The sequence below is a fragment of the Podarcis cretensis genome, assembly GCF_951804945.1.
Source record: "Podarcis cretensis genome assembly, chromosome: 7".
Lineage (NCBI taxonomy): Eukaryota > Metazoa > Chordata > Lepidosauria > Squamata > Lacertidae > Podarcis > Podarcis cretensis.
Window position 1 is genome coordinate 94338472 of NC_137176.1, and position 25551 is coordinate 94364022.

At 55.2% G+C, this 25551-nt stretch overlaps 1 protein-coding gene across 3 annotated transcripts; it reads left to right on the forward strand.

The window, feature by feature from the left end:
• Nucleotides 1–24831, forward strand: NRBP2 (nuclear receptor binding protein 2). Of its 3 annotated transcripts, XR_013840873.1 has the most exons (19): nt 1–171; nt 10840–10962; nt 11113–11214; nt 11853–11942; nt 12323–12363; nt 12463–12557; nt 12765–12788; nt 13352–13435; nt 13531–13586; nt 13814–13909; nt 18907–19039; nt 19147–19249; nt 19353–19403; nt 19786–19921; nt 20197–20250; nt 20447–20540; nt 20811–20866; nt 22048–24607; nt 24646–24831. XR_013840873.1 is itself a non-coding variant. In XM_079984386.1 (18 exons), exons 1-18 carry the CDS (start codon nt 34–36, stop codon nt 22114–22116), a joined length of 1545 nt encoding a protein of 514 aa, XP_079840512.1. In that variant the 5' UTR covers nt 1–33; the 3' UTR covers nt 22117–24831. The 3 variants fall into 3 exon arrangements, 2 of the variants coding, with proteins under 2 accessions (XP_079840512.1, XP_079840513.1); XM_079984386.1 differs by having other exon boundaries at nt 22048–24831; XM_079984387.1 differs by having other exon boundaries at nt 20447–20510; nt 22048–24831.
• Nucleotides 24832–25551: the final 720 nt, after the last annotated feature.

Here is a 25551-nt window from a genome sequence, read left to right on the forward strand (position 1 = left end):
CTGCGCCAGCGGCGCGTCCGTGCCCCGGGCGGCATGTCGGGCGCGGCGGAGCCGGAGGCGGCGGCGGCGGCGGCGCCGGTGTCGGCGGCGGCGTCGCAGGAGGAGAGCGAGGACGAGAGCGAGGTGCTGGAGGAGAGTCCCTGCGGCCGCTGGCAGAAGCGCAAGGAGCAGGTAGCGGCGGCGGCGGCGGCGGCGGAGACACCGGGCCGCGGGCTCCCCGGGCCGCCGGCCGCCCCCGCGAGCGGCAGGAGGGGCGCCCCGAGGGTCTGCGCTGCGCTTCCGGCGCGCCCGGGCTGCCCCCCATCCTGCAGCGGGAGGCCGAGCAGGGCTTCCTCGGGGCCGGGAGGGCGAGCGGGGTCTGCAGCCGCGCCGGTGCCCCCCTGGCCTCGGCGGGCGTCGCTCTTCTGGCTTGCTTGGTCTCCGCGCCCACCCGGCGAGGTGGGCGCACCAGGGGCGGCAGCAGAGCGGGGCTCCCGGGACCCGTCGGAGCAGCACCTCGCAGTCGCCTCCCCTCCCTGCCCCCCGCCTCGAGGGGGAGCCGCGGGGTTGCTGCAAAGCAGGGGAGCGGGGCAGCCCCGGTGCGGAGCCGGGGAGAGGGGGGGGGGGCGGTCCCAGGCGAGCCCGTTGCTTTCGCTCGGGCGCTTGTCCCGGCCTCTCGTGGGCTGCTTATCTGGTTGTGGCGCCCCAGAAGAGAAGTGGGGCCGGGAGGCAGCCCACCTCAACCCTCCTCCGCTAGGGTGAGGCAGAGCCCTGGAGGCGGCAGTGGGCTCTGCCCTCTTGGCTCTTGCGCCCCCCTTAGCCAGCCCCGCTTCGCCCCATATTCAGAAGACTGGGTCCCTGCCTACCTGAACCAATCTCTCCTTGTCAGGACCCGACTAAAGGCAACAAGATCAGGAGGAAGCCTCCGAGTCCCCCTCCATTTGGAGAAGGGGCGCCCTCCCCCTGGCAGAGGACCCACCTTCATCGCAGGGGTGCAGAGCCCCCCCTCCATTGCCCTTCCCGCAGGCGCCTCTGGTGCTCCTGCTCCTGATAAGGCCCATGTTTACCTTCAGGGGAGGCTCCCAGGGAGGCAGTGTGGCCCCCACCTCCTTAACACCACAAGCCCCATCATGCCTCCCTCTCCCAACATTGCGGGGGGGGGGTGGCTCCTCTTTGTGCTGCCGCCCCTGAACCAGTCAGAGCAGACCCTGGAAAACTGTGAGAGGCTCAGCGTGGCTTAACCTGCCTGGGAATGTGGCTCCCTGAGCTGCACTCTGCACTCGCCCAGAGACACACCTGAGATTTTGTCTGTGTTTCTGCTGGCCAGCTGACCAGGACTGAGCTCTCTCTCCTCTTCCGGGGTCTCCTTTCTGCCCTCCCCCAGTGCCTGTCTCAGGATCGCTCTGCAGCAGGGGGCGCTGCTGGGACCCTGCCATTGCCATGCTCTCCGAGTGCCAGGGAAGAGGATCCTGCCCAGGTGGCCTCGCTGCCGCTCTGAGGCACAGGGTGAGGCTCCTGCTCTTGGCTCTGCCCAGTGCCAGAGAGGCTCTTGCCCTCCTGGTCACTCGTTCCCGGGCCTCTGCACACAGAGTGGCTGCATCGCAGTCCAAAGGGTCTCAGGAGCCAAGGCCTTTGCTGGCAGAATGCAAACACAGGCTGGCGCCTCCCAGGCAAGGCAGGGAAATTTCTTCTGTGCTGACCTCCCCACCTCCACTGTTTGCAAAGCCTTGGCAGCTTCAGGCTTCCATTGGCACAAAACGGGTTTATGGAACCACCTGCCACTGGCCTTGCTGATGCCACTGGCACCAAGAGCTGAAGTGCCCACAGTCCCTGCTATGACCCACCTCCTGCCCAGGGGGGCTTCTCCCTCATGGGGGTGACCACCATTGCCAAAGCTGCCTCAGGAGCCTGGCCCACTCATTGGGCCCCTCGCTCTGGCTTCTGAGGACAAGCCTAGATGTGCTGGTGTCCCTCTGGGGCTGGGGCAGACTTCTGGAGCCCCACAGGGCCAGATTTGTGACCCCTGTCTTCTGAAAGAAAATGTCAGTGTAGAGAATGGGAAGCTTGGAGGGTTTTTTAAAAATATATATATATACTCAAGCAATATATGCCATTCATGAAAAAAATGCCTAGAACAGGCTGTGGGTCTGGCCTGCCCCGCTCTCCCTCTCCGCTTTGCCTCCTGCCACTTCTGCTCCTCGGTGGAGGATCCTAGAATAAGCATGGGTGGGGTGCCATGGGTGGAGGGGGTGGGTGCTTGTGCAAGCCAGGAGGCCCACAGGTGACCTCTGCCGAACAGCTGCTTATCTTGCAGCAGACCTGGGCTCTGGGCTGGCTTATCAGGGCCTCCTGCTGTGCCAGGCTTAGAGGAGGGCGGAGGGGGCTTTGGCCTTCAGTTCGGCCTTCAGCCCCTCCAGACCTGCTGCCTGCCTGCCCAGCCTGCTCCACTCTGCTCTGGAATGAGGCCTGTTGAGGAATTATTATTATTATTATTATTATTATTATTATTATTGCCTTCTTCCCCTACAGGGTCTCAGGGCATATTACAGATAAAATACAAGCAGCTAAAATATAGGGGGGAAAGCAATAATCTAAAAACAATTAAACAATAGTACAATTAAACAATATGAACATAAAAAGAACCACTAAAGCATCATTAGAATATGAACACCGCAGGACCAGCCCTTTCCTTAAAGAACAGTCAAAATAAAACCGTCTTCATCTCCTGTGGAAGGAGTGCAAGGAGGGTGCCCCTCTGGCTTCCAAGGTCCCAAAGTTGTGGGAGAGCAGCCACCCCCGAGAAGGCCCTCTCCCATGTTCCCACCCAACGTGCCTGGCTGGGTGGTGGGACCCAGGGAGGGCCTTCTTTGTTAGCTTTGGGTGCAGGCTTTGCTTCCTGGATTGTGGCCTGACTGCGTGTCTGAGAAAGGCAGGCAGAGGTAGAGAGGAGGGAAATGGAGTCGTGATGCGGAGGCCCTCGTGGTCTCATGTAGCCTCTGGGGGGGGGGATCTCCAGCGCCTTTTGCAAAAGGGACTTCAAGGGACTTTCTTTGCAATAGTGTCCCCTCACAAAATGACCCTTAAAGGCCCAGGAGCAGCCCCCCCCCCTTGGCAGCTGCCTCTCTTGCAGCTCGATCTTCTGCTGTGCAAGGCTTCCACATGCCTGGTCCTGTTTGCCTCCTGGGTCTCGCAATGCAGTTGCCATGGCTACAGCTTCTCCAGAGCAGCTGTGGTACCCAGCCAGATGGCCCTGCAGCATCTTGTTGGCTGATGAGCCAAGCCCTCTCGCTCCTCATTGGCTGCCTGGGATGGGGGGGGGAGCAGAAAGGAAGCACCATCCTCTGAAGAAGCCAGAGACTCTCTTGGTTGTGAGTTTTGGTGAACCTGCTCCCAGCCTTGCTGGCTGTTTCTCCACCTGGCCTGGGAGGATGGAGTTCAAACTGACTCCAACTACGAAAGCGGAGGCTGCTGAACAGACTCATGGGCTGGGGTGCTGTTTGGGTTTCTGCTGTTGTCAGGGTTGTTGCTGTTGGTTTTTTGTATCTTTATTTTGTATCTTGTGATTTATGTGGAAACTGTTCAGTTTGGTTATGTACTTTTTAGTATTTTGTTTATTGTTTATGACCACTTTTGTTATGTTGTTGTTAGTATTTTTTCTTCTTGTAAGCTGCCTTGAGTCAGGGCTTTTGCCCGAGGAATTTCTCAGCAGCATCAGCACAATGTTCTTGTAGCAGTTGTCAGGCATCCTTACCCCAGAGAGGGTGGTTGTTAAGGACATTTATCTCACGCCTTCCCAACAGAATGTTGCTCAAGGCAATCAATGATAAAAAAAATGAAGCTCATTAAAATTCAAATTAAAACATTTATAAACTGCACACCAAAGTTATACGCAGGGCTGGAAACCAAAATGGCTTCAATTATATCAACAGCCAACGCAAAGCCAGCCGCTGAAATTCAGCTGCAGAGCCAGTGGGAAAGAGCTGTTGCCTCCCGCCCCCCCCCCATGCCTCCTGGAAGGCTGTCAAAGAGGAGGTTGAACTTCCCAGAGGGTCTCCCAAAACCTGCCTCTGGCCACTGACCCTCCCCCCTCCCCCGGCTGCGGCTGCCCCCCAGGGTGTCTGTGTGATGCTGCCTGCCTCCTTTCCAATCCCTCCCTGAAACGTCAGGCTCCCGTCTGGACCCCGCCGTCCTCCCCCCTCTCCAGGAAATGAATTTGCCCAGCTTGCCCAGGTTCTGTCCTCGCTGTGCCTCCCCACCCTTCATTCATTTAAAACGGTTGTCCTCTGCCTTTCCTCATCAAAAGCTCAAGATGGCTGCAACAAAATCAAACCACCATTCAACCCTTTCAAATCCCCTTTCCATAAACATTAATAATAACAACAATTTTATTATTTGTACTCTGCCCATCTGGCTGGGTTTCTCCAGCCACTCTGGGCCACTTACAGTACATATAATTATTTTTGTAAAACATCAGACATTAAAAAGTTCCTGATACAGGGCTGCCTTCAGATGTCTTCTAAAAGTCATATAGTTGTTTATTTCCTTGGCATCTGATGGGAGGGCGTTTTACAGGGCGGGCACCACCACCGAGAAGGCCCTCTGCCTGGTTCCCTGTAACTTGGCTTCTCGCAGGGAGGGAACCACCAGAAGGCCCTCGGAGCTGGACCTCAGGCAGAACAATGGGAGTGGAGATGCTCCTTCAGGTATACTGGGCTGAGGCCATTTAGGGCTTTCCTGGGAGTCAATGTTGGTTTTTCAGGACCAATAAAAAGAGCAGTTAATGCAGCAATCAAGTACCAGCAGCTGAAGTTATTCCAAATCAGCAAACGTATGCAATAAATCAACCACTTGCAAACCCAAAAACCTTCTGCAAAAGGAAGGTTTTTACTTGCTTCAGGGGAGGGGGGCACAAAAGGGTGGTCTTCCTTTAGCAGGAGCTCCAGAGCCAGAGGAAAGACCGGCTCCTTCCTGCTTCCTAGCAGAGAGCATTTCAGGGGCGGTTCAGGGGATACACAGGGCGGGTGGCAAGAATAATAATAATAATAATAATAATAATAATAATAATAATAATAAATTTTATTTATATCCCACCCTCCCCAGCTGAAGCCGGGCTCAGGGTGGCTAACAACAATAAAACAGTACAAAAGTACAGCACAAACAACAGTCTGGAGGTGACCGTCACGTGGATCACAGTGGCTAGGTCGGGGCGAGAGAGGTAAGGAGCCAACTGCTTAGCCGGGCGGAGATGGAAAAATGCCGCCTTTGTTGTAGCTGCAATCTGCGCCTCCATGGAAAGGGAGGTGTCAAAGATTACACCCAAACTCTTAACGGACTGCGCTGGCACTAATTGCACCCCCGCAAGAGATGGGAGTTGCCCCCCCAATCCCATATCGTCCCGTCCCAGCCACAGGACCTCTGTCTTCGAAGGATTTAGCTTCAACCGGCTCCCACGTAACCATCCAGCCACAGCTTCCAAACATCTGGTCAGTGTGTCTGGGGCCGAGTCAGGATGGCCATCCATCAACAGATAGAGTTGGGTGTCATCAGCATACTGATGGCAACCCAGCCCAAAACTCCAGACAAGCTGGGCGAGGGGGCACATAAAGATGTTAAAAAGCATCGGGGAGAGAATCGCACCCTGAGGCACTCCACACACCAAGGAGTGGCGTGATGACAATTCCCCCCCAAGCGCCACCCTCTGTCCCCGACCAGAGAGAAGTGAGCGCAGCCATTGAAGGACTGTGCCCTGGATCCCCACGTCGGCAGGGCTTTATGGGATGTGTGGGGAGAGTGCCCTTGCACTCAGGTCTTGCATTTGGGGCTCCAACTGGAGCATCTGACTGGCCACTGAGAGAACAAGATGCTGGACAGTGGCCAGATCCAGCAGCCAGGCTCTTCTCATGACCTGTGGGCCAATGTACTCCTCTGGACCCTCTTCCCAGGCCATGCCCTTCATTGGGCTCCTGCAGTGCTTTTGCCCAGCTGAGCTGGGTCCTTGGGCTGCGCCAGTGCTGCTTGCCCTGCCAGGATGGAGATGTCATTGTGCAGAAACGCCGAACCTTAGTGTGGCTGCTGCTCCACCCCCATTTACATGTGGCCCCTGGAAGGTTGCCAGGAGGGAATGTGGCCCCCAGACATAAAGTTGCCCCACCCTGGTCAAGAGAAATCCTCAAGGGTGTGTACCTGTGGTTCCTGGGGAGGAGAAGCCTCATCCAGTACAGGTGGGGTCCCCATTCCTGCTCCACCAGCACCTGTGCCAGGTCTGTGTTGGCTTTTGGCTTATTTGCCACCTCCCAATGTCAGATCAGGACCTCCCCAGATGCCTTAGCACAGGCATCCCCAACCTTCGGCCCTCCAGATGTTTTGAACTACAATTCCCATCACCACTGATCACTGGTCCTGTTAGCTAGGGATCATGGCACTTGTGGGCCAAAACATCTGGAGGGCCGCAGGTTGGGGGTGCCTGCCTTAGCAGGACAACAAAAGAAGAGACAGAGTTGGGTGCCATCTGCTCATTGAGACCACAGAACTGCAAATCCCTGGGTGACCCCCTCAGCCTGTAACCCCAACCCAGGGCAGCAGCTCAGGTGCCCAGCAGGAACCCCCAGTGTCTGGAAGTGGCCTCCCCACAGGGACCAGGACACCCTCTTTCCAGGCCCCTCTCTTCTCAGGGAGCTAGTCCAGGAGGCTGTCATGTTTCCCTGCCCCATTGAAATTTAGACTGTAAACTTCTGGGGACAGGGACCTGCCCTGCCTTAAAAACCTTTGACCCCTATTGCGCCTGTGTGTTTCTCTGCAAAGCGCGCTTCCTCTGCTTTGAGCTGTCCCTGCCCTGATTTCTCTCTGCCCTGATTTCTTTCTTCCCCCCCCCCTTGCCCTTTGCTCCTCCTCTTCTCAGCGATGCCACCCGTGTCCTGGCATGCCCCCCCCCCGGCCACAGAGCCAGAGGCGAAAGAGCAATGAACCCTTTTGCACCAGCAAAGCAGCCTCAGCCTTTTCCGCACAACAATGGTGGGGGCTGTTGGATGAAGAAATGCCTGTGTGTTGCTCCCCCCCCCCAGTCCTTTTTGGGCTTCTGCTCCCAGGGACCCTGCCCTGGGTTTGCTTAATAAAAAGGTGCCACAAAGACTGGCTCTGGCGTGAGTCACTCCCCCTTGGCCTCTTGTGGGGGGACACAGACATTCAATAAGACATTTTTTTGGGGGGGAGTTAGTCTCACGTCCACTTTGGCTGCCCCTTTTGCAGTCCCATCTAAGAGACTGGCAAGAGGGTGGCGCCTGTGGGGAAGGTGGGCAGATTGCAACCTGTTTCAGTGGCAATGGGCAGTGGGGTCCGAGGCCTTCCCTGGTGGGGCTTGGCTTCCTCTGCACCTTGGCCAGGGGGCAGGCAGGGTCCTTCCTGGCAGACGCTGCCTCTGAGACCCCCTTCCCTCTTGGTGGGTCTCCTTGGCACGGTGCCCATGTGAGGGGTGCCCTGTTCTTGCAAGTTGCCCCAGTGTGTCATCCCAGGCACACCTTTCTGGGCCTTTGACAGAGGGGGTCCCCATGCCAGCTAGCCGGGCAGCCAGCAGCGGAGCCACCCCAGGGTGAAGGCAGCTGGTTTCTGGCCCTGGCAATCCCACTCCTTGGCCTGGGGGGAGGCAGGTGGCCAGGCGTGGGGGGGGGAGGATGGGGACAATGGGGCCTCTTTGTTCCCCTGGCAGGAACTGGGTCATGAGGCGCGGCTGCCAGGACGGCTCCATATTCCCCTCTTAATGAACTTGGGCTGGCGCTGTGGCTGGAGGCCTTTGTCCCTCCTGGCCTGCCAAGGCAGACGTCTGCTGATGCCCCAAGGCCTGGCAGGCGGACGGGACAGGGTGTCCTCTCTGGGCCACAAACAATCCTGCCTTTCAGCAGGTGCTGGGCCAGCTCTTGCCTCCCCCCCCCCTTGTCAGCGCCTGGTGCTGTCGGAGGCCCCACAGCAAGGGGGCAGGTGCCCAAGGGCCGAGGGGTTGGCACAGCCCCCCTGCAGGGCATACCCTCTGTCCCGTGTCCAGGCGCCAGCCCTCTGCCTCAACTTCCCCTGAGGCAGGAGTGGCCAGCCAGGCAGAAGAGCAGGACAGAGCCCAGGGCTGTGCTAGCAGGCTGCCTTTTACCCTTGCCTAGCAACAGCCGGGGCCTTGTTTTTTCCGCCCATTTCTGCCAAGGAGATGTGCTGGGTCTGGGCGCAGGTAGCTTGGCCAATTGGGGGGCCATGGCGATCTCTCTTCCCCCCCAGGGAACCACTGGCTACATCCCCATCCCCCCGCAGCATCCTGGGAATCTCAGTGTTTGTTTACTAAAAGATATGCCACATTCCTTTGCCTGCCCTGGATGCCGCCCCCAGAGAGGCTGGGAAAGTGTGCCACCTGCCCCATCCCCATCAGCCTCTGTGCCCCCCACAGAGGCTGAGTAGCAGGACAGGAGCCCAATAGACACCCCCCCACACACACACACATGCACACCCTTCCTTGTATTCGGAAATATACTGCCTTTGATCATGGGGGTTAGCTTAGCAAATTTATTAATAGCTTCCCACAACAGATGGTCCCACAACGATTTAGAAGAATAAAATACAACGAAGCAGAAGAAAATACATGAACATATTAAGACATAACCAAAATAAAAGCATCCAGTCGCTGGTGCTGCCCAGAAAGGCAAAGACAGATTTGCATGGTACTGAAAATAAGACAAGCTGGAGGCAGCTGGGTCTCCTGGGGACGGGGCATTTTCCAGCTGGGAAGCTGCTGCAGAAAAGGCCCATTCTCTCCTCACCAACCCTGAGGACAGAAACAGCCAGCAGGATCAGGCCAGTGGCCCATCTAGTCCAGCATCCTGTTCTCACAGTGGCCAACCAGATGCTTGTTGTAGGAAACCTGCAGGCAGGATTTCCGGTCTTATTCAACATCTTTATCAACGACTTTGATGATGGACTCAAGGGCATCCTGATCAAATTTGCAGATGACACCAAACTGGGAGGGGTGGCTAACACCCCAGAGGACAGGATCACACTTCAAAACGACCTTGACAGATTAGAGAACTGGGCCAAAACAAACAAGATGAATTTTAACAGGGAGAAATGTAAAGTATTGCACTTGGGCACAAAAAATGAGAGGCACAAATACAAGATGAGTGACACCTGGCTTGAGAGCAGTACATGTGAAAAGGATCTAGGAGTCTTGGTTGACCACAAACTTGACATGAGCCAACAGTGTGACGCGGCAGCTAAAAAAGCCAATGCAATTCTGGGCTGCATCAATAGGAGTATAGCATCTAGATCAAGGGAAGTAATAGTGCCACTGTATTCTGCTCTGGTCAGACCTCACCTGGAGTACTGTGTCCAGTTCTGGGCACCACAGTTCAAGAAGAACACGGACAAACTGGAACGTGTCCAGAGGAGGGCAACCAAAATGGTCAAAGGCCTGGAAACGATGCCTTATGAAGAATGGCTAAGGGAGCTGGGCATGTTTAGCCTGGAGAAGAGGAGGTTAAGGGGTGATATGATAGCCATGTTCAAATATATAAAAGGATGTCACATAGAGGAGGGAGAAAGGTTGTTTTCTGCTGCTCCAGAGAAGCGGACACGGAGCAATGGCTCCAAACTACAAGAAAGAAGATTCCACCTAAACATTAGGAAGAACTTCCTGACAGTAAGAGCTGTTTGACAGTGGAATTTGCTGCCACAGAGTGTGGTGGAGTCTCCTTCTTTGGAGGTCTTTAAGCAGAGGCTTGACAACCATATGTCAGGAGTGCTCTGATGGTGTTTCCTGCTTGGCAGGGGGTTGGACTCGATGGCCCTTGTGGTCTCTTCCAACTCTATGATTCTATGATTCTATCGGATCCAGGCTCCAGAGCAACTTTCTCCTGCTGCGCTTTCCCGCAAGGGGCATTCAGAAGAATTGCAGAGCTTGGCTATGAGGACTGGGGGCCTCCACTAGCCCTGTCCTCTGGGGGGTTGTCTAATCCTGTTTTGAAGGCCTCCAAGTTGGTGGCCATGCCAGCCTCCCATGGGAGAGAGTTCCACAGCTGGACTCTGGGCTGCATGAAGGAGGACTTTCTTGGCTCTGTCCTAAATCTTCCAGCATTCAGCTTCACTGAATGTCCCGGAGTTCCAGCGCTATGACGGGGAGGCAAACCTTTCCTCTCTCCACTTCCTTTGTGCCAGGCATCCTTTCAGAGGCTGCTCTCATGCTGCCCCTTCTTCGCCTTTTCTCTAAACTTAAAAGTCCCAAATACTTCAACCTTCTTTCATGGGGGAGTCGATCCACCCCAGATCACTTTGCTGCTCCTTTAGCTCTCCCAGGAGATGGCACACCCAGAAGGGGCTCAGGTGAGGATCTCTGGGGCTAGGCAGGTAAATGTGCAGAGAGACAGTCCTCTGGGGTTAGGAGTCAGGAGCCGTGGAAGGTTTAAAGGGCTGAAAGCATCACTTTGAATTAGGCCAGAGCAGTTTCCACAAGAAACAGTGTTAAATGTTGTTGTTGTTGTTGTTGTTGTTGTTGTTGTTGTTGTTGTTGTTGTTCACCACCATTCATAGATAACAGGGCAGTTCACAACATAAAAATACAAGATAAATAACACAGGATACAAAACAAAAACAAAAATGAAGCAATAGCCCACATCCCCTGCTGCAAACAGATCTGCTCCTCCTTGTTCCCGTTGCCCACAGAGCCCTGCCTTCTGCACTAGCCAGATTCCAAACCATCTCCAAAGGAGGCATTGCAGCACTCTCCCAGTGCTTGCCTGGGGCCATGACTCCGCTGTGCTATGGGGGGGGGGCAGGGCCCACGTCCCGCAGCCACTCTGAGCCTCTTGCGCGCTGAAGCTGCGTCTCTCCCCGCAGGTCAACCAGGGCAACATGCCTGGACTGCAGAGCACCTTCCTGGCCATGGACACAGAGGAAGGCGTGGAGGTCGTGTGGAACGAGCTGCAGTTCACGGACAAGGCGGCCTTCAAAGCTCATGAGGTGAGGCTGGCAACCCCCTAGACCTTGGGGGTGATGCACACCAAGCACTCTTCCCCAAAGAAGGCAGTGCTTCCCCCTGCCCAGCTCCAGACCCCCAGCTTGTTCCCCATGGCTGAGTCTCCCCTCCCTGCCCACTTCCTCTGGCAACAGGAGAAGATCAAGACCATGTTTGAGCAGCTGGTTGTCGTTGACCACCCCAACATCGTGAAGGTCCACAAGTACTGGCTGGATGTGAAGGAAATCAAGGCCCAGGTGAGGCAGGGGCCCCCCACGGAGGCTTGGCAGGGCTGCCCCCAGCCCCAGGGATACGCCCCCTCCACGATACGGGCCCAGACCTAACCCTGAGTGGGGAAACGGGTTGAGGGTGGCCACCATTGGGGAGGTGGGCTTGTGTAGGGGTCTCAGGGGCAGAGGAACAGCTTTCCAGATGGGAACCCTTGGGTTCAATCCTGGCAATGTCTCCCATCTCAGCTGGAGCGGCAGCAGCTGCTGAGGCTGCCAGCGCAGGGCTGACTTGGCAAGACCCTCCTGCCAGGTGACCGAGAGCCTGACTTGGTCATGCGAGAGTGGAGGGGAGCCCCACACATCCAAAGTCTGGTGCCCAGTCCCTGGTTTCGGCCAAGCCATTGTGTACGAAAGAGCCACCTGGCTGGTGCCCAGAAAGAAAGGTAGCAGGTCCAGGGCAGGATCCTCAGGATAGTAAGAGCCCGGCGGAAGAGAGGATTCCTAGGACCCTCTTTCTGTTGGGGGCTGGGTTTGTCTTTGGGTGCCCATTTCCAGACCTTGCCGATGGAGGAGCCTCTCCCCCTTGGGGCTACTGTGCCTGAGATGCTTCCTGGGGCATCAGGTCAACCCCTCAAGTTCACCCACCTGGTCCCCCCCCCCACCAGGTGATCTTCATCACAGAGTACGTCTCCTCCGGAAGCCTGAAGCAGTTCCTCAAGAAGACCAAGAAGAACCACAAGGCTATGAATGCCCGGGTAGGACCCCTGCCCTGCCCCCCAGGCCCCACTTCCCCCAGGCCCCTGCAGGGATGCTCCAGTTTGTCCCCCAGGGCGACAGGTGTGGTACAAGGGCAGGTGGGGGGGCTGGGGGAAAGCCAGAGGAACCCTTGCAACAGGAGCAGCAGGTCAGGCAAGACAGATCTTCCTCTGAAGGAAGCTACTCCCTGCAGGCTGACTGGGGCCCCCCGATGGGTGGGTGAAGGTGAAGGTGGATTCAGGGCAGGCGGCTGCCCTGTCCAGGTGGAAGCTGCTCCTGTTGAGCGAAAAAGGCACTGAGTCGATGTGGTGGTGGGGGGGTGGGTGTCTCCTGAGCTGACTTGATCTCTCATTGCTCCCCCTACCAAAAAACAAAACAGGCTTGGAAGCGCTGGTGCACTCAGATCCTCTCGGCCCTCAGGTGAGCCCCCACTGCTGCCGCTCCCCCCGCAGTGCCGCAGCCCCACCATCTCTGTGGGGAGAAGCAGTCCAATGCCCCTCGACTCTCTTCCTCTCGCAGCTACCTGCACTCTTGCGACCCCCCCATCATCCACGGGAATCTCACCAGTGACACCATCTTCATCCAGCACAATGGGCTCATCAAGATCGGGTCAGGTACGGAGCAGGTCCTGGGCCTAGGCAGGAGGGACTCCCCCCCGGGGGGGGGGGTAAAGAACTGCTTTTGCTACCCGTGGAGCAAACTGACATGGGAGGACCTAGTCTGGCCCCCACAGCTCCCCCCAGTGGCCAGGCAGGGGCCTCAAGGCTACATTTGAAAGCCTTGCTTTTCAGTAACTCTCCCTCCCTGTTCTCTCCCTGCAGTTTGGCACAGAGTCTTTGCGAAGGGTAAGTGCTGCCTCTTCCTCTTGCCCCCCAAATGTATTCCCTGCCCTGTTTCATAGGGGGCGGCAGGCGGGTTTTCCTCCGCATTCTTCAGGGCTCCAGGTCTTGTGTTTGACCAGAGGCAGCACAGCCACTTTAAGTTCCAGGAGTGCTGGACTGCTTCCTCGTGAGGACCTTCTCTGGGTCACTTGGGCTTCGGGGGCAATGGAGTGTGTGTGTGTTGGGGGGTCCCCGACCTCTGTTCTGGCCCCAGTCCATTCCTGGAGGCTGTGGGATCTCTCGCAACCTGCTGCCTGGGGGAGGATGGGCCCCTCTTGACACTCCATGTGCTGTCACTTACGGTAAGCCCTTCAGAAGCATCGCTGCCTCTGGCTGTGGAAGGCAGAGCCGAGCCATGGTGGCTGCAGCCATCGATGGCCCTCTTCTCCGTGAAGTTGTGCAACCCTCTTTTCAAGGCCTCCACGCTGGTGGCTGCCACTGGCTCCTGCAGGAGGGAGTTCCATAGTTTAATCCTTGTATCCGCCCTGGATGCTCCAGCCTTCCTCTCCCTTCTCGCCCTCCTGCAGCCATCCCGCCTGAGCTCCGCAGCCCCATCCGTGCAGAGAGAGAGGAGCAGCGCAACCTGCACTTCTTCCCCCCGGAATACGGGCGTGAGTAGTGGTGCAAGAGCCGGCTGGAGGGTGGGCGGGGCTTCCCTGGAGGCGGGGCTTCGGCCAGCTGGGTCTGGTTGTGCTTGCTTTTTCAGACGTGGCAGATGGGACGGCTGTGGACATCTTCTCCTTTGGGATGTGCGCTCTGGAGGTAGGGAAGCTGGGGCGTGCGGATGGCCACCCAGGGGTCCTGATGACCCTGCCCTCGGGGGGTGGGGGAGTGGCTCCCTTCCCCACATCCACCACCTCTCCAGCAGGGGGCTCCTTCCCAGGGCCCAGGAACTGTCTTCTGGCAAAAGGGCTGCTGCCAGCTGTGCTGCCCCTTTCATTCTGCCCCAGCTGCACCCCTTGCCCCCTCCCCTCTGCTTCTCCCCACAGATGGCGGTGCTGGAGATCCAGTCCAATGGGGACACCTACGTGTCGGAGGAGGCAATTGAGCGGGCGAGGCATTCTCTGGATGACCCCATCATGCGGGTGAGAAAAGCCGCTTGGCCACCTCCCCACACGGGTGGCACAGCAGGGGATCAGGCTGCCTGCCCGCCTGGTGGCTGTGGTAACCCCTCTGCCCCCAGCCCCATTGTAGATGCCTGGAACACCCCACTGCCCTTTCTCTGAGGGTGAATGCTGCCAGGCGGCCTTGAGAGGATGAGCAGCATGACAGAGAGGCCTGCCTCGCTCCTCCCCAAGTCCTGCTGCTGTGGCAAAGCCCGGACACCTCTGGACATTACAGGGGAATCTGGCTTCCCAAGAACCCATGAGTAGCAAAGGAGGAACAAGCCTTGGCTCCAGCTGGAGGGCAGTGTTGGGAGTCTGGGGCCTGTGCTGGTGGCACCAGGGTGGACGGACAGATGGACGGATGGAGATTGCGCCTTCTCCCTGCCAAGCCATCACTGGGCTTATCGTGATGCATGAACTAGGTCAGGGACGTCCAACTCCCAATAGACTGCAATCTACTCACAGTATTAAAAAACTGGCAGTGATCTTCCCATAGTCGTAAAAAGACTGGCAGTGATCTACCCAAAGTTGTGGGGCTTTTTTGTGGAAGCCAAAGTTGGGGTGGTTCTTTTTTTTTTTTGCTTTTTTGTAATCACTGCCTTGATTACTGCCTTCATGGATCACTGCCTTGCCGTGGCGAAGGGGCTTGAATAACTGAGAGAAGCTATGAGCTATGCCGTGCAGGGCCACCCAAGATGGACAGGTCATAGTGGAGAGTTTTGAGCAAATGTGATCCACCTGGAGGAGGAACCGGCAAGCCACTCCAGTATCCCTGCCAAGAAAACTCCATGGACAAAGACAACAGGCATATAAAAGTTATGACACTGGAAGATGAGCCCCTCAGGTCGGAAGGCGTCCAACATGCTACTGAGGACAAGTACAAGTAGATTCAGAGCTGATGAAGCGGCTGGGCCAAAGCCGAAAGGTCGCTCAGTTGCGGATATGCCTGGAAGCAAAAGGAAAGTCCAATGCTGTAAAGAAAAATATTGCATAGGAACCTGGAATGTAAGAACCATGAACCTGGGTAAGTTGGATGTGGTCAAAAATGAGATGGCAAGAATAAATATTGACATCCTGGGCATCAGTGAACTAAAATGGACAGGAATGGGCAAATTCAGTTCGGATGACCATCATGTCTACTACTGTGGGGAAGAATCCCGTAAAAGAAATGGAGTGGCCCTCATAGTCAACAAAAGAGTGGCGAAAGCTGTACTGGGATGCAATCTCAAAAATGATAGAATGATCTCGATACGAATCCAAGGCAGACCTTTTAACATCACAGTAATCCAAGTTTATGCACCAACCACTGGTGCTGAAGAAACTGAAATTGACCAATTCTATGAAGACTTACAACACCTTATAGAAATGACACCAAAAAGGATGTTCTTCTCATTATAGGGGATTGGAATGCTAAAGTAGGGAGTCAAGAGATAAAAGGAACAACTGGCAAGTTTGGCCTTGGAGTTCAAAACGAAGCAGGGCAAAGGCGAATCGAGTTCTGCCAAGAGAATCATAGAATCATAGAGTTGGAAGAGACCACAAGGGCCATCGAGTCCAACCCCCTGCCAAGCAGGAAACACCATCAGAGCACTCCTGACATATGGTTGTCAAGCCTCTGCTTAAAGACCTCCAAAGAAGGAGACTCCACCACACTCCTTGGCAGCAAATTCCACTGTCGAACAGCTCTTACTGTCAGGAAGTTCTTCCTAATGTTTAGGTGGAATCTTCTTTCTTGTAGTTTGAACAAGCTGGTCATCACAAACACTCTTTTCCAACAACACAAGAGACGACTCTACACATGGACATCACCAGATGGGCAGCATCAAAATCAGATTGATTATATTCTCTGCAGCCAAAGATGGAGAAGCTCTATACAGTCAGCAAAAACAAGACCTGGAGCTGACTGTGGCTCAGATCATCAGCTTCTTATAGCAAAATTCAAGCTTAAACTGAAGAAAGTAGGAAAAACCACTGGGCCGGTAAGATACAGTCTAAGTCAAATCCCTTATGACTACACAGTGGAAGTGAGGAACAGGTTTAAGGATTTAGATTTGATGGACAGAGTGCCTGAAGAACTATGGATGGAGGCTCGTAACATTATACAGGAGGCAGCAACTAAAACCATCCCAATGAAAAGGAAATGCAAGAAAGCAAAGTGGCTGTCCAACGAGGCCTTACAAATAGCGGGGGAGAGAAGGCAAGCAAAACGCGAGGGAGATAGTAAAAGATACAGGAAATTGAATGCAGATTTCCAAAAAATAGCAAGGAGAGATAAGAAGGCCTCCTTAAATGAGCAATGCAAAGAAATAGAGGAAAACAATAGAATGAGAAAAACCAGAGATCTGTTTAAGAAAATTGGGAGATATGAAAGGAACATTTCGTACAAATATTACCATAATAAAAGACAAAAGTGGAAAGGACCTAACAGAAGCAGAAGACACCAAGAAGAGGTGGCAAGAATACACAGAGGAACTATACCAGAAAGAAATGGATGTCTCGTACACTCCAGGTAGTGTGGTTGCTGACCTTGAGCCAGACATCCTGGAGAGTGAAGTCAAATGGGCCTTAGAAAGCACTGCTAATAACAAGGCCAGTGGAAGTGATGATATTCCAGCTGAACTATTTAAAATTTTAAAAGATGATGCTGTCAAGGTGCTACACTCAATATGCCAGCAAATTTGGAAAACTCAGCAGTGGCCAGAGGATTGGAGAAGATCAGTCTACATCCCAATCCCAAAGAAGGCAGTGCCAAAGAATGCTCCAACTACCACACAATTGCACTCATTTCACACGCTAGCAAGGTTATGCTTAAAATTCTACAAGGCAGGCTTAAGCAGTATGTGGACCGAGAACTCCCAGAAGTGCAAGCTGGATTTCGAAGGTGCAGAGGAACCAGAGACCAAATTGCAAACATGCGCTGGATTATGGAGAAAGCTAGAAAGACATCTACTTCTGCTTCATTGACTATGCAAAAGCCTTTGACTGTGTCGACCACAGCAAACTATGGCAAGTTCTTAAAGAAATGGGAGTGCCTGATCACCTCATCTGTCTCCTGAGAAATCTCTATGTGGGACAAGAAGCTACAGTTGGAACTGGATATGGAACAACTGATTGGTTCAAAATTGGGAAAGGAGTACAACAAGGCTGTATATTGTCTCCCTGCTTATTTAACTTATATGCAGAATTCATCATGCGAAAAGCTGGGCTGGATGAATCCCAAGCCGGAATTAAGATCGCCGGAAGAAATATCAACAACCTCAGATATGCAGATGACACAACCTTGATGGCAGAAAGTGAGGAGGAATCAAAGAACCTTTTAATGAGGGTGAAAGAGGAGAGTGCAAAATATGGTCTGAAGCTCAACATCAAAAAAACGAAGATCATGGCCACTGGTCCCATCACCTCCTGGCAAACAGAAGGGGAAGAAATGGAGGCAGTGAGAGATTTTACTTTTTTGGGCTCCATGATCACTGCAGATGGTGACAGCAGTCACAAAACTAAAAGACGCCTGCTCCTTGGGAGAAAGGTGATGGCAAACCTAGACAGCATCTTAAAAAGCAGAGACATCACCTTACCAACAAAGGTCCGTATAGTTAAAGCCATGGTTTTCCCAGTAGTGATGTATGAAGTGAGAGCTGGACCATAAAGAAGGCTGATCGCGGAAGAATGGATGCTTTTGAATTCTGGTGCTGGAGGAGACTCTTGAGAGCCCCATGGACTGCAAGAAGATCAAACCTATCCATTCTGAAGGAAATCAGCCCTGAGTGCTCACTGGAAGGACAGATCCTGAAGCTGAGGCTCCAATACTTTGGCCACCTCATGAGAAGAGAAGACTCTCTGGAAAAGACCCTGATGTTGGGAAAGATGGAGGGCACAAGGAGAAGGGGACGACAGAGGACAAGATGGTTGGATAGTGTTCTCGAAGCTACAAACATGAGCCTGACCAAACTGCGGGAGGCGGTGGAAGACAGGAGTGCCTGGCGTGCTCTGGTCCATGGGGTCACGAAGAGTCGGACACGACTAAACAACTAAACAACAACAACAAAGGAGATGGCTGAGGGGCCAGAGGTCAACAACAATGAACCAGGAACATGCCGTGATCTACCAGTAGATCATGATCTACCTGTTGGACACGCCTGAACCAGGCCATCGTGAAAGGATTGGGACGCCCCATGGCTGCGGGGGAGGTGGGCAGCTTTTCTGCAGAGGAAGAGCCTGCTGGATCAGGCCAAAGGGGCTCATCTAGTTCAGCATCCTCTTCTCATGATGGCCAACCTGGTGCCCATTGTGGGAAACCTGCAAGCAGGGTTCTGTCCCTCTATGGCATGGGGGGCCCAGAGGCCGGATCCAGCCCAATCACCTTCTAAATCCAGCCCGCGGACAGTCCAGGAATCAGCATGTTTTTACATGAGTAGAATGTGTCCTTTTATTTAAAATGTATCTCTAGGTTATTTGTGGGGCATAGGAATTCATTCCTCCCCCCCCCTTCAAAATATAGTCTGGCCCCCCACAAGGTCTGAGGGACGGTGGACCGGCCCCCAGCTGAAAAAGTTTGCTGCCCCCTGCCCCATGGTTTCCGCCCACTGGAATTGAGAAGCCCCTCTGCCCCCAGCTGTGGAGACAGAGCCCAGCCACCTTCATGCAGAGGATGCTTCAGCCCCTTTGGCAATCCCAGTTCTGGGTCAAGCAGGGCCTCAGAGGCCAGAGCCAGGAAGCTCCCAGGAGACAAGGCAGGTCCTCAGGAGGGGGGGGGGAGCCAATGTGTGTCCCACGTGGCAATTCCCTGGCAGCGTCTCAGCTGCCCACTTCTGCGCTCCCTGCCCTTTCTCCTCCTCTTCCTGGACACTGTGGCCACTGATCTGTGGCTTTTCCTGGCCGGCCTCTTGGCTGTGGTGCCCGGCTCTCCTGGCAGGAGGCTGGCGCTGAGCCTGGCTTCCCCTAAGACCCCGCCCCCCGCTGCCCCTGTGTCCTTGCAGGAGTTCATCCTGGGCTGCCTCCTCCTGAACCCGGACCGGCGTCCTACGGCTCACAACCTTCTTTTCCACCGCGTCCTCTTTGAGGTCCACTCCCTGAAGCTCCTGGCTGCTCACTGCTTCATCAGCAACCAGTGTGAGTTGGGGAGGGGGTGGGAGTGGGGGCAGCTGGGAAGGGCGCCCCCCCCCGGCCAGGCCATCCTGCTTCAGCCCCAACCAGCCCTGCCTGCCTGATTCTTGCAGACCTGTGGCCTGAGAATGTGGTGGAAGAGAAAACCAAGCAGCTGGACCTCAGCATCGTCATGGCAGAGATCCAGCGAGAGGGTCGCCCGCCTGTGCAGTGGAGGTGGGCAGTCAGGGAAATGGGTGGGGCTGGGCAAAGGGAACCTTCCCCCACCCCCAGCCAGCCAGCCAGCCAGCCAGCAACTCATTCCTTTTCTTCCCTTTAGATACTCAGAAGTTTCCTTCCTGGAGCTGGACAAGTTCCTGGAGGATGTGAGGTGAGTCTGTGCATGGGCTGCACATGTGGGTCTGTGCATGGGCTGCACATGTGGGTCTGTGCATGGGCTGCACATGTGGGTCTGTGCAGGACCCCCTGCCTGCCCCCTTCATGCCCCACAGCAGGATTCCAAGGGTGCAGCTCCCTTGCGTTCTGGGACTGCAGAGGAGCAGCCCTGCTTTTTGCCTCCCCCCCCTTCCAGGAATGGGGGGTGAGGCAGACGGATGGATGAAGAAGCCGAGCTGCTGCTCTCTTAGGGGGCTGAGCCCCAGAGCCCCCTCTCCCCCTCCCCTCTTGGGCTCTGGCTGCCAGTCTCCCCCGGGCTGCGGGGTCCATGGGGCTGATGCTCCTAGCGGGCCTGTCTTTCTCTCCTTTCACCCCAGGAACGGCATTTATCCCCTGATGAACTTTGCTGCTACCCGCCCCCACACGCTCCCCAGATCAACATCCCAGCCCCCCGAGGACCCTCAGAAGGCCAAGACGCCCACGCCAGAGCCCTTTGATGTGGAGACCAGAAAGGTAAGAGCAGCCCTTGCAGAGTTGCAACGGAGCGGCCAGAGGGTCTGCTCCACATGCACAATATCCTGACCTCAGCCCCCCAAGGGCATCTTTGGGGTGGGGGGCTTGGAAAGTCCCCAGCCTGCATCCCTGGGGGAAACCAGTGTAGGCTCGGTGGAGCCCCCCAGGCTCTGGCCTCAGCACCCACAGGGGACCCCCTTCCCCAGCCTCCCCTCCAGCGTGGGGGTGGGGGCCAAGGAGCCCCCTCCTGAGGAGTGTCCCTGCCTCCCCCCCAGGTGGTGCAGATGCAGTGCGGCATGGAGTGGAGCGAGGAGAAGAGGCAATGGCGGGTACGTTCCCCCCCCTTCCTGGACAGGGCTGGGAAGAGGGCAGGAGGGAGCCCTGGCTGTGGGGCAGAGGAGAGGCGGCAGCTCTGTGGGTGCCCTGCAGGTGCCGTCAGCCAGCCTCCCCTTCTCACACATGGGGGGGGGTAGGTTCTCCCTCAAGAGCTCCCCCCCCATACACTCTCCATGTGTGTCCTCCCAGCTCACGCTCCTTCTCGTCCTGGAAGACAAACTTCACCGCCAGCTGAGCTACGACCTGCTGCCAAGTGAGTGGACTCCCCATTCCCCCAGGGCAGGTGGGCCTCCCCGGTACCCACCCCTCACAGTTGCCTGGTTCTTGGACCCGAGACATTGGTGGAGGGCTCCCAGTGGCACAGCCATGGCCTTGGGGGGCTGCTTTGTTGGCCTGGGGTCAGCTGTGCCTCCCACGCTTTGTGGGGGGCCCTCCCCACGCCAGTCTTCCTTTCGTCTCTCACTCACTGCCACGAGGCTTGAAATACCAGCTGGCCCTCCGGCCCTTTGGTGCCCCCCCCTTCAGCAGCTCCTCCTCCTCCTCTCCTCCGCAGATGACAATCCCAAGGACTTGGCTGTGGAGCTTGTGCACTATGGATTCATCAGCCCGGTGAGCTTTTTCAGGGCCCACCCCCTGGTGAAAGGGGGGGGGGAAGCAAATGAGAGAGAAAAGGAAGGTTTGTTTGAGGCAAGAGATCTGGTTCTGCTCCTCCCAGGGATTAAGCAGGTGAAAAACAGGTGGGGCTGCATTTTTCAGCCAGTTCTGTCTGCCTAGGAAAATAATCCAAGCTGTCAAGTTCCACAAGCGCTTTCTCTTTCTTTCTTTGTTTCTTTCTTTCTTTCTTCTCCCCTTTCTCTTTGTGTGCCTTTTTCTGCGTAGCCTCTGCCCCTCCCTACTCAGCGTGGCCAGTGGCTACAGTGGGAGTTGTGGATCAACAATTCCCGGAGGGCGACAGCCCCCACCTCCAGCCCCCCACCCCTGCTGGGCTGTGGGCACCTGCCTTCCTGATCCCCCTCAGTCAGCTGACATGGGGGCACCAAAAGGCCCTCCCCTTCCAGGGCTATCCTCTCAAACTCAGTTTACGATACGATATGATATGATACGATAATCTTTATTGTTATTGTCCCATAGAACAGAACAACAAAATTGAAAAAATCTACACCAGACATTCAAAAACCAACAAGCCTGCTATCCCAGCTATCCCAGCCTGGTTAACCCCCTAAAAACTCTGATACCCCATAATTAAATACAATGTACTCCCACAGAGACTACCTTACACTGTGTTTAAAACCAAAATCGCATTTGGATAAAAACTGTTTCTTAGGCGGCTGGTTTGCTGAGCCACATACAAAGCTGCAGAGGCAGACTGCCAATTCTCCACCCTCTTTTTCAAATCTATTTTGATTATTACATTTCTATCCCCCCCTTTCCTGCCAAGAAGCTTAAAGTGGCACACACGGTGCTCCCCCTCCCCATTTCATCCTTGCATCAACCCTGTCAGCCAGGCGAGGGATGGCAACTGGCCCAAGGTCACCTGGCAGGGGGATGAGAGCCAGCTCAGAGCCAGCCCTGTGTTCGATTTCTTGCTGGGTTCCCTGGAAGTTGGGGGCAGAGAGAAAGGGCATGGAAGAGCCAGGGCGGAAGGCAGTGGGGCAAATGCCCCAGGCTGCGCTTGGGCACAAGCCTCCCCTTAGGGACCACCTGGGAGGAGAAGGGGGGCTGCCACTGAGGCCCAGCATGGGGGAGCAGGAGGGGAGCCCCCGCTGACTCTGCCTCTTCTTCTCCCCCAGGACGACTGTGACAAGCTGGCTGCCTTCCTCGAAAGCGCCTTCCGCAAGCAGCACCCTCCTCCTTCCTGAGCCAAGGTGGTCTGGGGCAGGTGGGCCCCATTGGAGAAGGGACAGGAGCCACCTTGGGTGTGGTGGGCCGGAGGGCTCCTCTGTGCCAAGGCTGGCTTGGAGGGCAGCAGCCGGGTGGGGAGGCACCAGCAGCCCTGAAGGTGCCCCACCAGAAGACCAGGAAGAGCTGGGCAGGGCTGAGAGTTGGAGCTGGCCAGGGCGAATCTCAGGAACAGTTGCATTTCCACCAGCCCCTCCATCTCCCTCTGCTGGTGGGGGTGGCAGAGGAAGTGCAGGATTGCTCAGAGCCCCCGCTGGCCCCTCTTGCTCCGCAGCGTCCCCTTACAATGGAGAGGGTGGCAGGCTCAGAGCCACGAGAAGGAAGCAGAGCTCCAGAGGCCTTAGCTGGGCTACCACACCCGCTGGATTTCCCCCTCTGCTCCTGTCCGTCCCAGATTGGGGGCGCCAAGAGGGAAGTCCTAGGACCTCGTTCTTCTCGGAAGGGTCGGGAGCCACGGGGCAGCTGAGCTGCTGGCATTTGGACTGGGAAGGAGCTGGGCCCCAGGAATCCCCTGCTTTAAAAGCTTCTTCTGCCGCCGCCACTTTGAGCTGCTCAGCTGTGCCCTGCTGCTCTGGGCAGGCAATGTGTGCGGATTCTGCTCTCTTGTGATGTATGTTGTGTTTGCTGCTTGCAGCCTGCTGAGCTGCCTGCCTTGGGCACCTTGTGCTGGCGGTGCCAATCCTCTCCCCCCCCCCCCGTTGCTTTGCCAGTGCCTGTGATGATAGCAATTAATATATTAAAATATAACGAGCCTCTTGGGGAACAGTTGCCTCCTCCGTTTCTGAGAACTGGCCCTTTCCCAGCCATTCTTCTCTGGGCAAGAGGGCCGGGATCCTGCGCAGCCTCAGCTGCTCTGCCTGCCTCCCTTGGAGCCCAGCTTGGGTGCCTGCAGCCAGTGGCGTAGTGTGGGTTGTCAGCACCCGGGGCAAGGCAAGTAATTTGCGCCCCCTAACCCGTGGATTTTAGCAGGGGGCAGAGAGGTGCGAGCGCGCGCCCCCAGATGTTGCGCCCGGTGCGGCCAGCCCCCCTGCACCCCCCACGTTACGCCACTGCCTGCAGCTCCAGTCAGCTGGATGGTTTGTCCCCTGGGAAGAGGCAAAGCAGCTCTCAGGAAAGGCAGACAGAGGCAGGAAGAGGGCCCTGTGGGGGACGCTCCTCTCTTCTCTGGACCAAAAGGCTGCTTCACCTGCACCCAACATCCTGCCCCAGCACGGAACCCGCAACCCAAATGCATGTCCTGCTTCAGCACCATCAGCCTTGCCGCTTGTGGGAAAGAGGGTGGGGAGCTAGCAGAAGCTGCTTCTCTGGTGCTGCCTCCATGGTTGGGCTGCCCCTCCCCCAAGCAAATCCCAAGGCAAGATTCAACTAGCAAGTCTTGTGAGCAGAACAGAGCCAGCATGAGGGCTCCTTTCTCCCGCTGTGCCCACAGAAATTGGCTGGCAGTTGCTGGGAGATCCCCCCAAACTGCACTTGGGAGGAAGAGAGGAGACCATCCCGCCTGGCAAGCTGAGAAGCTTGTGCTGATGAAACAAGTGGCCCTTGTACTACGTGGATTTCCTCAGCACAGAATGCTGCCAGCCAGCGCCCTGGCCTTTGGCGAGCAAGGGGGTCCTTGCTGGCTGCTGCTCTTTGATAAGCCAGCTGTGATCCTCTCTGCAGGGCTTGCTCAGGTGAATTATGTAATTATATTCTTCCACCCCCACTGCCCTTAGGCTTCCCTTGTCAAATAGCCAAAGCCCTATTTCCATCAAGACAGCTGGGCTAAATGAGCCTCAGATCCTGCTGGTGTCCTTGCTCAAAGTCCGTCACCCGGCGCAGTCCCTCCCTTGCTGGGAGTGCAGATGCAGGCCTGCTGTGCTGTAAGAGGCTGAAAGGCTTTTCAGTAGTAAGATGCACATTCCAAAGGACACTCACGAGGTCCAGAGAGGAAGACCCAGAAGTGGGCCCAGGGGGCATGGATGCCATGTGCCCCCAGCAGCCCCAGACTCTGATTTCTTTCTATTTCTATTTTGAAAAAAGTAAGTCTCCAGTCCTCCTGGAAATAAAGTTAAGCAGCAAGATGTGCAGGTTCCCCTTCTACACACTGTCTGTAAGAAGAGCCAATCTGGCTGCTTCTGCCTTTCAAGGTTTTTAGCCAGTGAGTGAAGTCAGAGCTGTGAATGATGAGTGAGTTGTTTAGGACCCCAGAGATTCCTATTGCCTGGTGTCTTAAAGAACTGCTGTTTCCCCCACTCCTTTAGCACACTTTTCTGGCTTGTGATTCACTTTCTAATCCTTAGAAACTCTGTAGTTTGCCCACCCTTTTCTCCTGGTAGTTAGGATGCATCTTTCCCATGGTGTTACTTTCTGCAAATACAGCAAGTATGCATGGATGTAAAAACAACAACAACCCACCTTTGCAAATGGCAAAATGTGAAAATTTTGCCAAGAGGCTTAGGTACGTCTCCTGTTGTGCACTCATTAAGAAGTCATCTATAGCTGACTTACAGTACAGTGGTATACATGTCTACTAAGAAGCCCATTTGTGATAAAAAGGGCTTACCCTATGGCTTTGGTTAAGGGCTGGCAGCGAGGGAAAGCAGGCTCCTTGTGCCTTGAACAACTGTGTGGCAGACAGAAGTTCTAGAAGTGAAGCCTTTTCAATTATGGAAATACAATGTTTCACTTGTTCACAATCTGTGTCCCAAGACATTTTATTATGTGTGTTTGCACTGATTCTTAATTAATTAATTTCATAAAATTTAAGCATTACTTGATTGTAAAAACAAAACTATTTATATATGACACCAATAACAGGTAACGTTTTGCACTATTTTGCAAGAGGGTCAGAGGACCCAATCCACAGTGCACTTTCCCTAGAAAATCCCACTGGCACCCCTGGTTGCAGGCAGACCAGATAAATCTTCCAGATTTGCATAATCAAATCAACTACTAGCTGCAGTAAGAGGGGCCATAGGAACGCAAGTGGGCTGTTTTGTACACAGCTGGGCCCAGAAGCAAACTCCAGTAGCTCTTCACAAAGCCTCCTGGCCCTGGGCCTGGGAAAAGCCTCCCTCTGCTGCAGACCCCGGAGAGCTGAACAAGGAAAGCAATTCAACCTCACCTACATGGTGCCCACTTCACTTGGGCCCTCCGTCCTTTCCCTGCTTATTTGACTCAGATACCTGAGCCTCATAACCCACAACTTCCAGCTTTTGGCACCAAGGAATATTCCACGTCTGCCGTGCCTTCAGGATCTAGGCCAGATCCTGCCATTAATGCCAGTGTCAATTATTGGTCTCTGTTGCTCTTGTAGAACCCAGAAGGGGGAACGTGCTTCTTTAGGATGCGTTTCATGCAGATTTCTTCCTGCTAGACTAGTCAAGGAGCCTCCTTTGCACCAAGAAGAGGCAGAC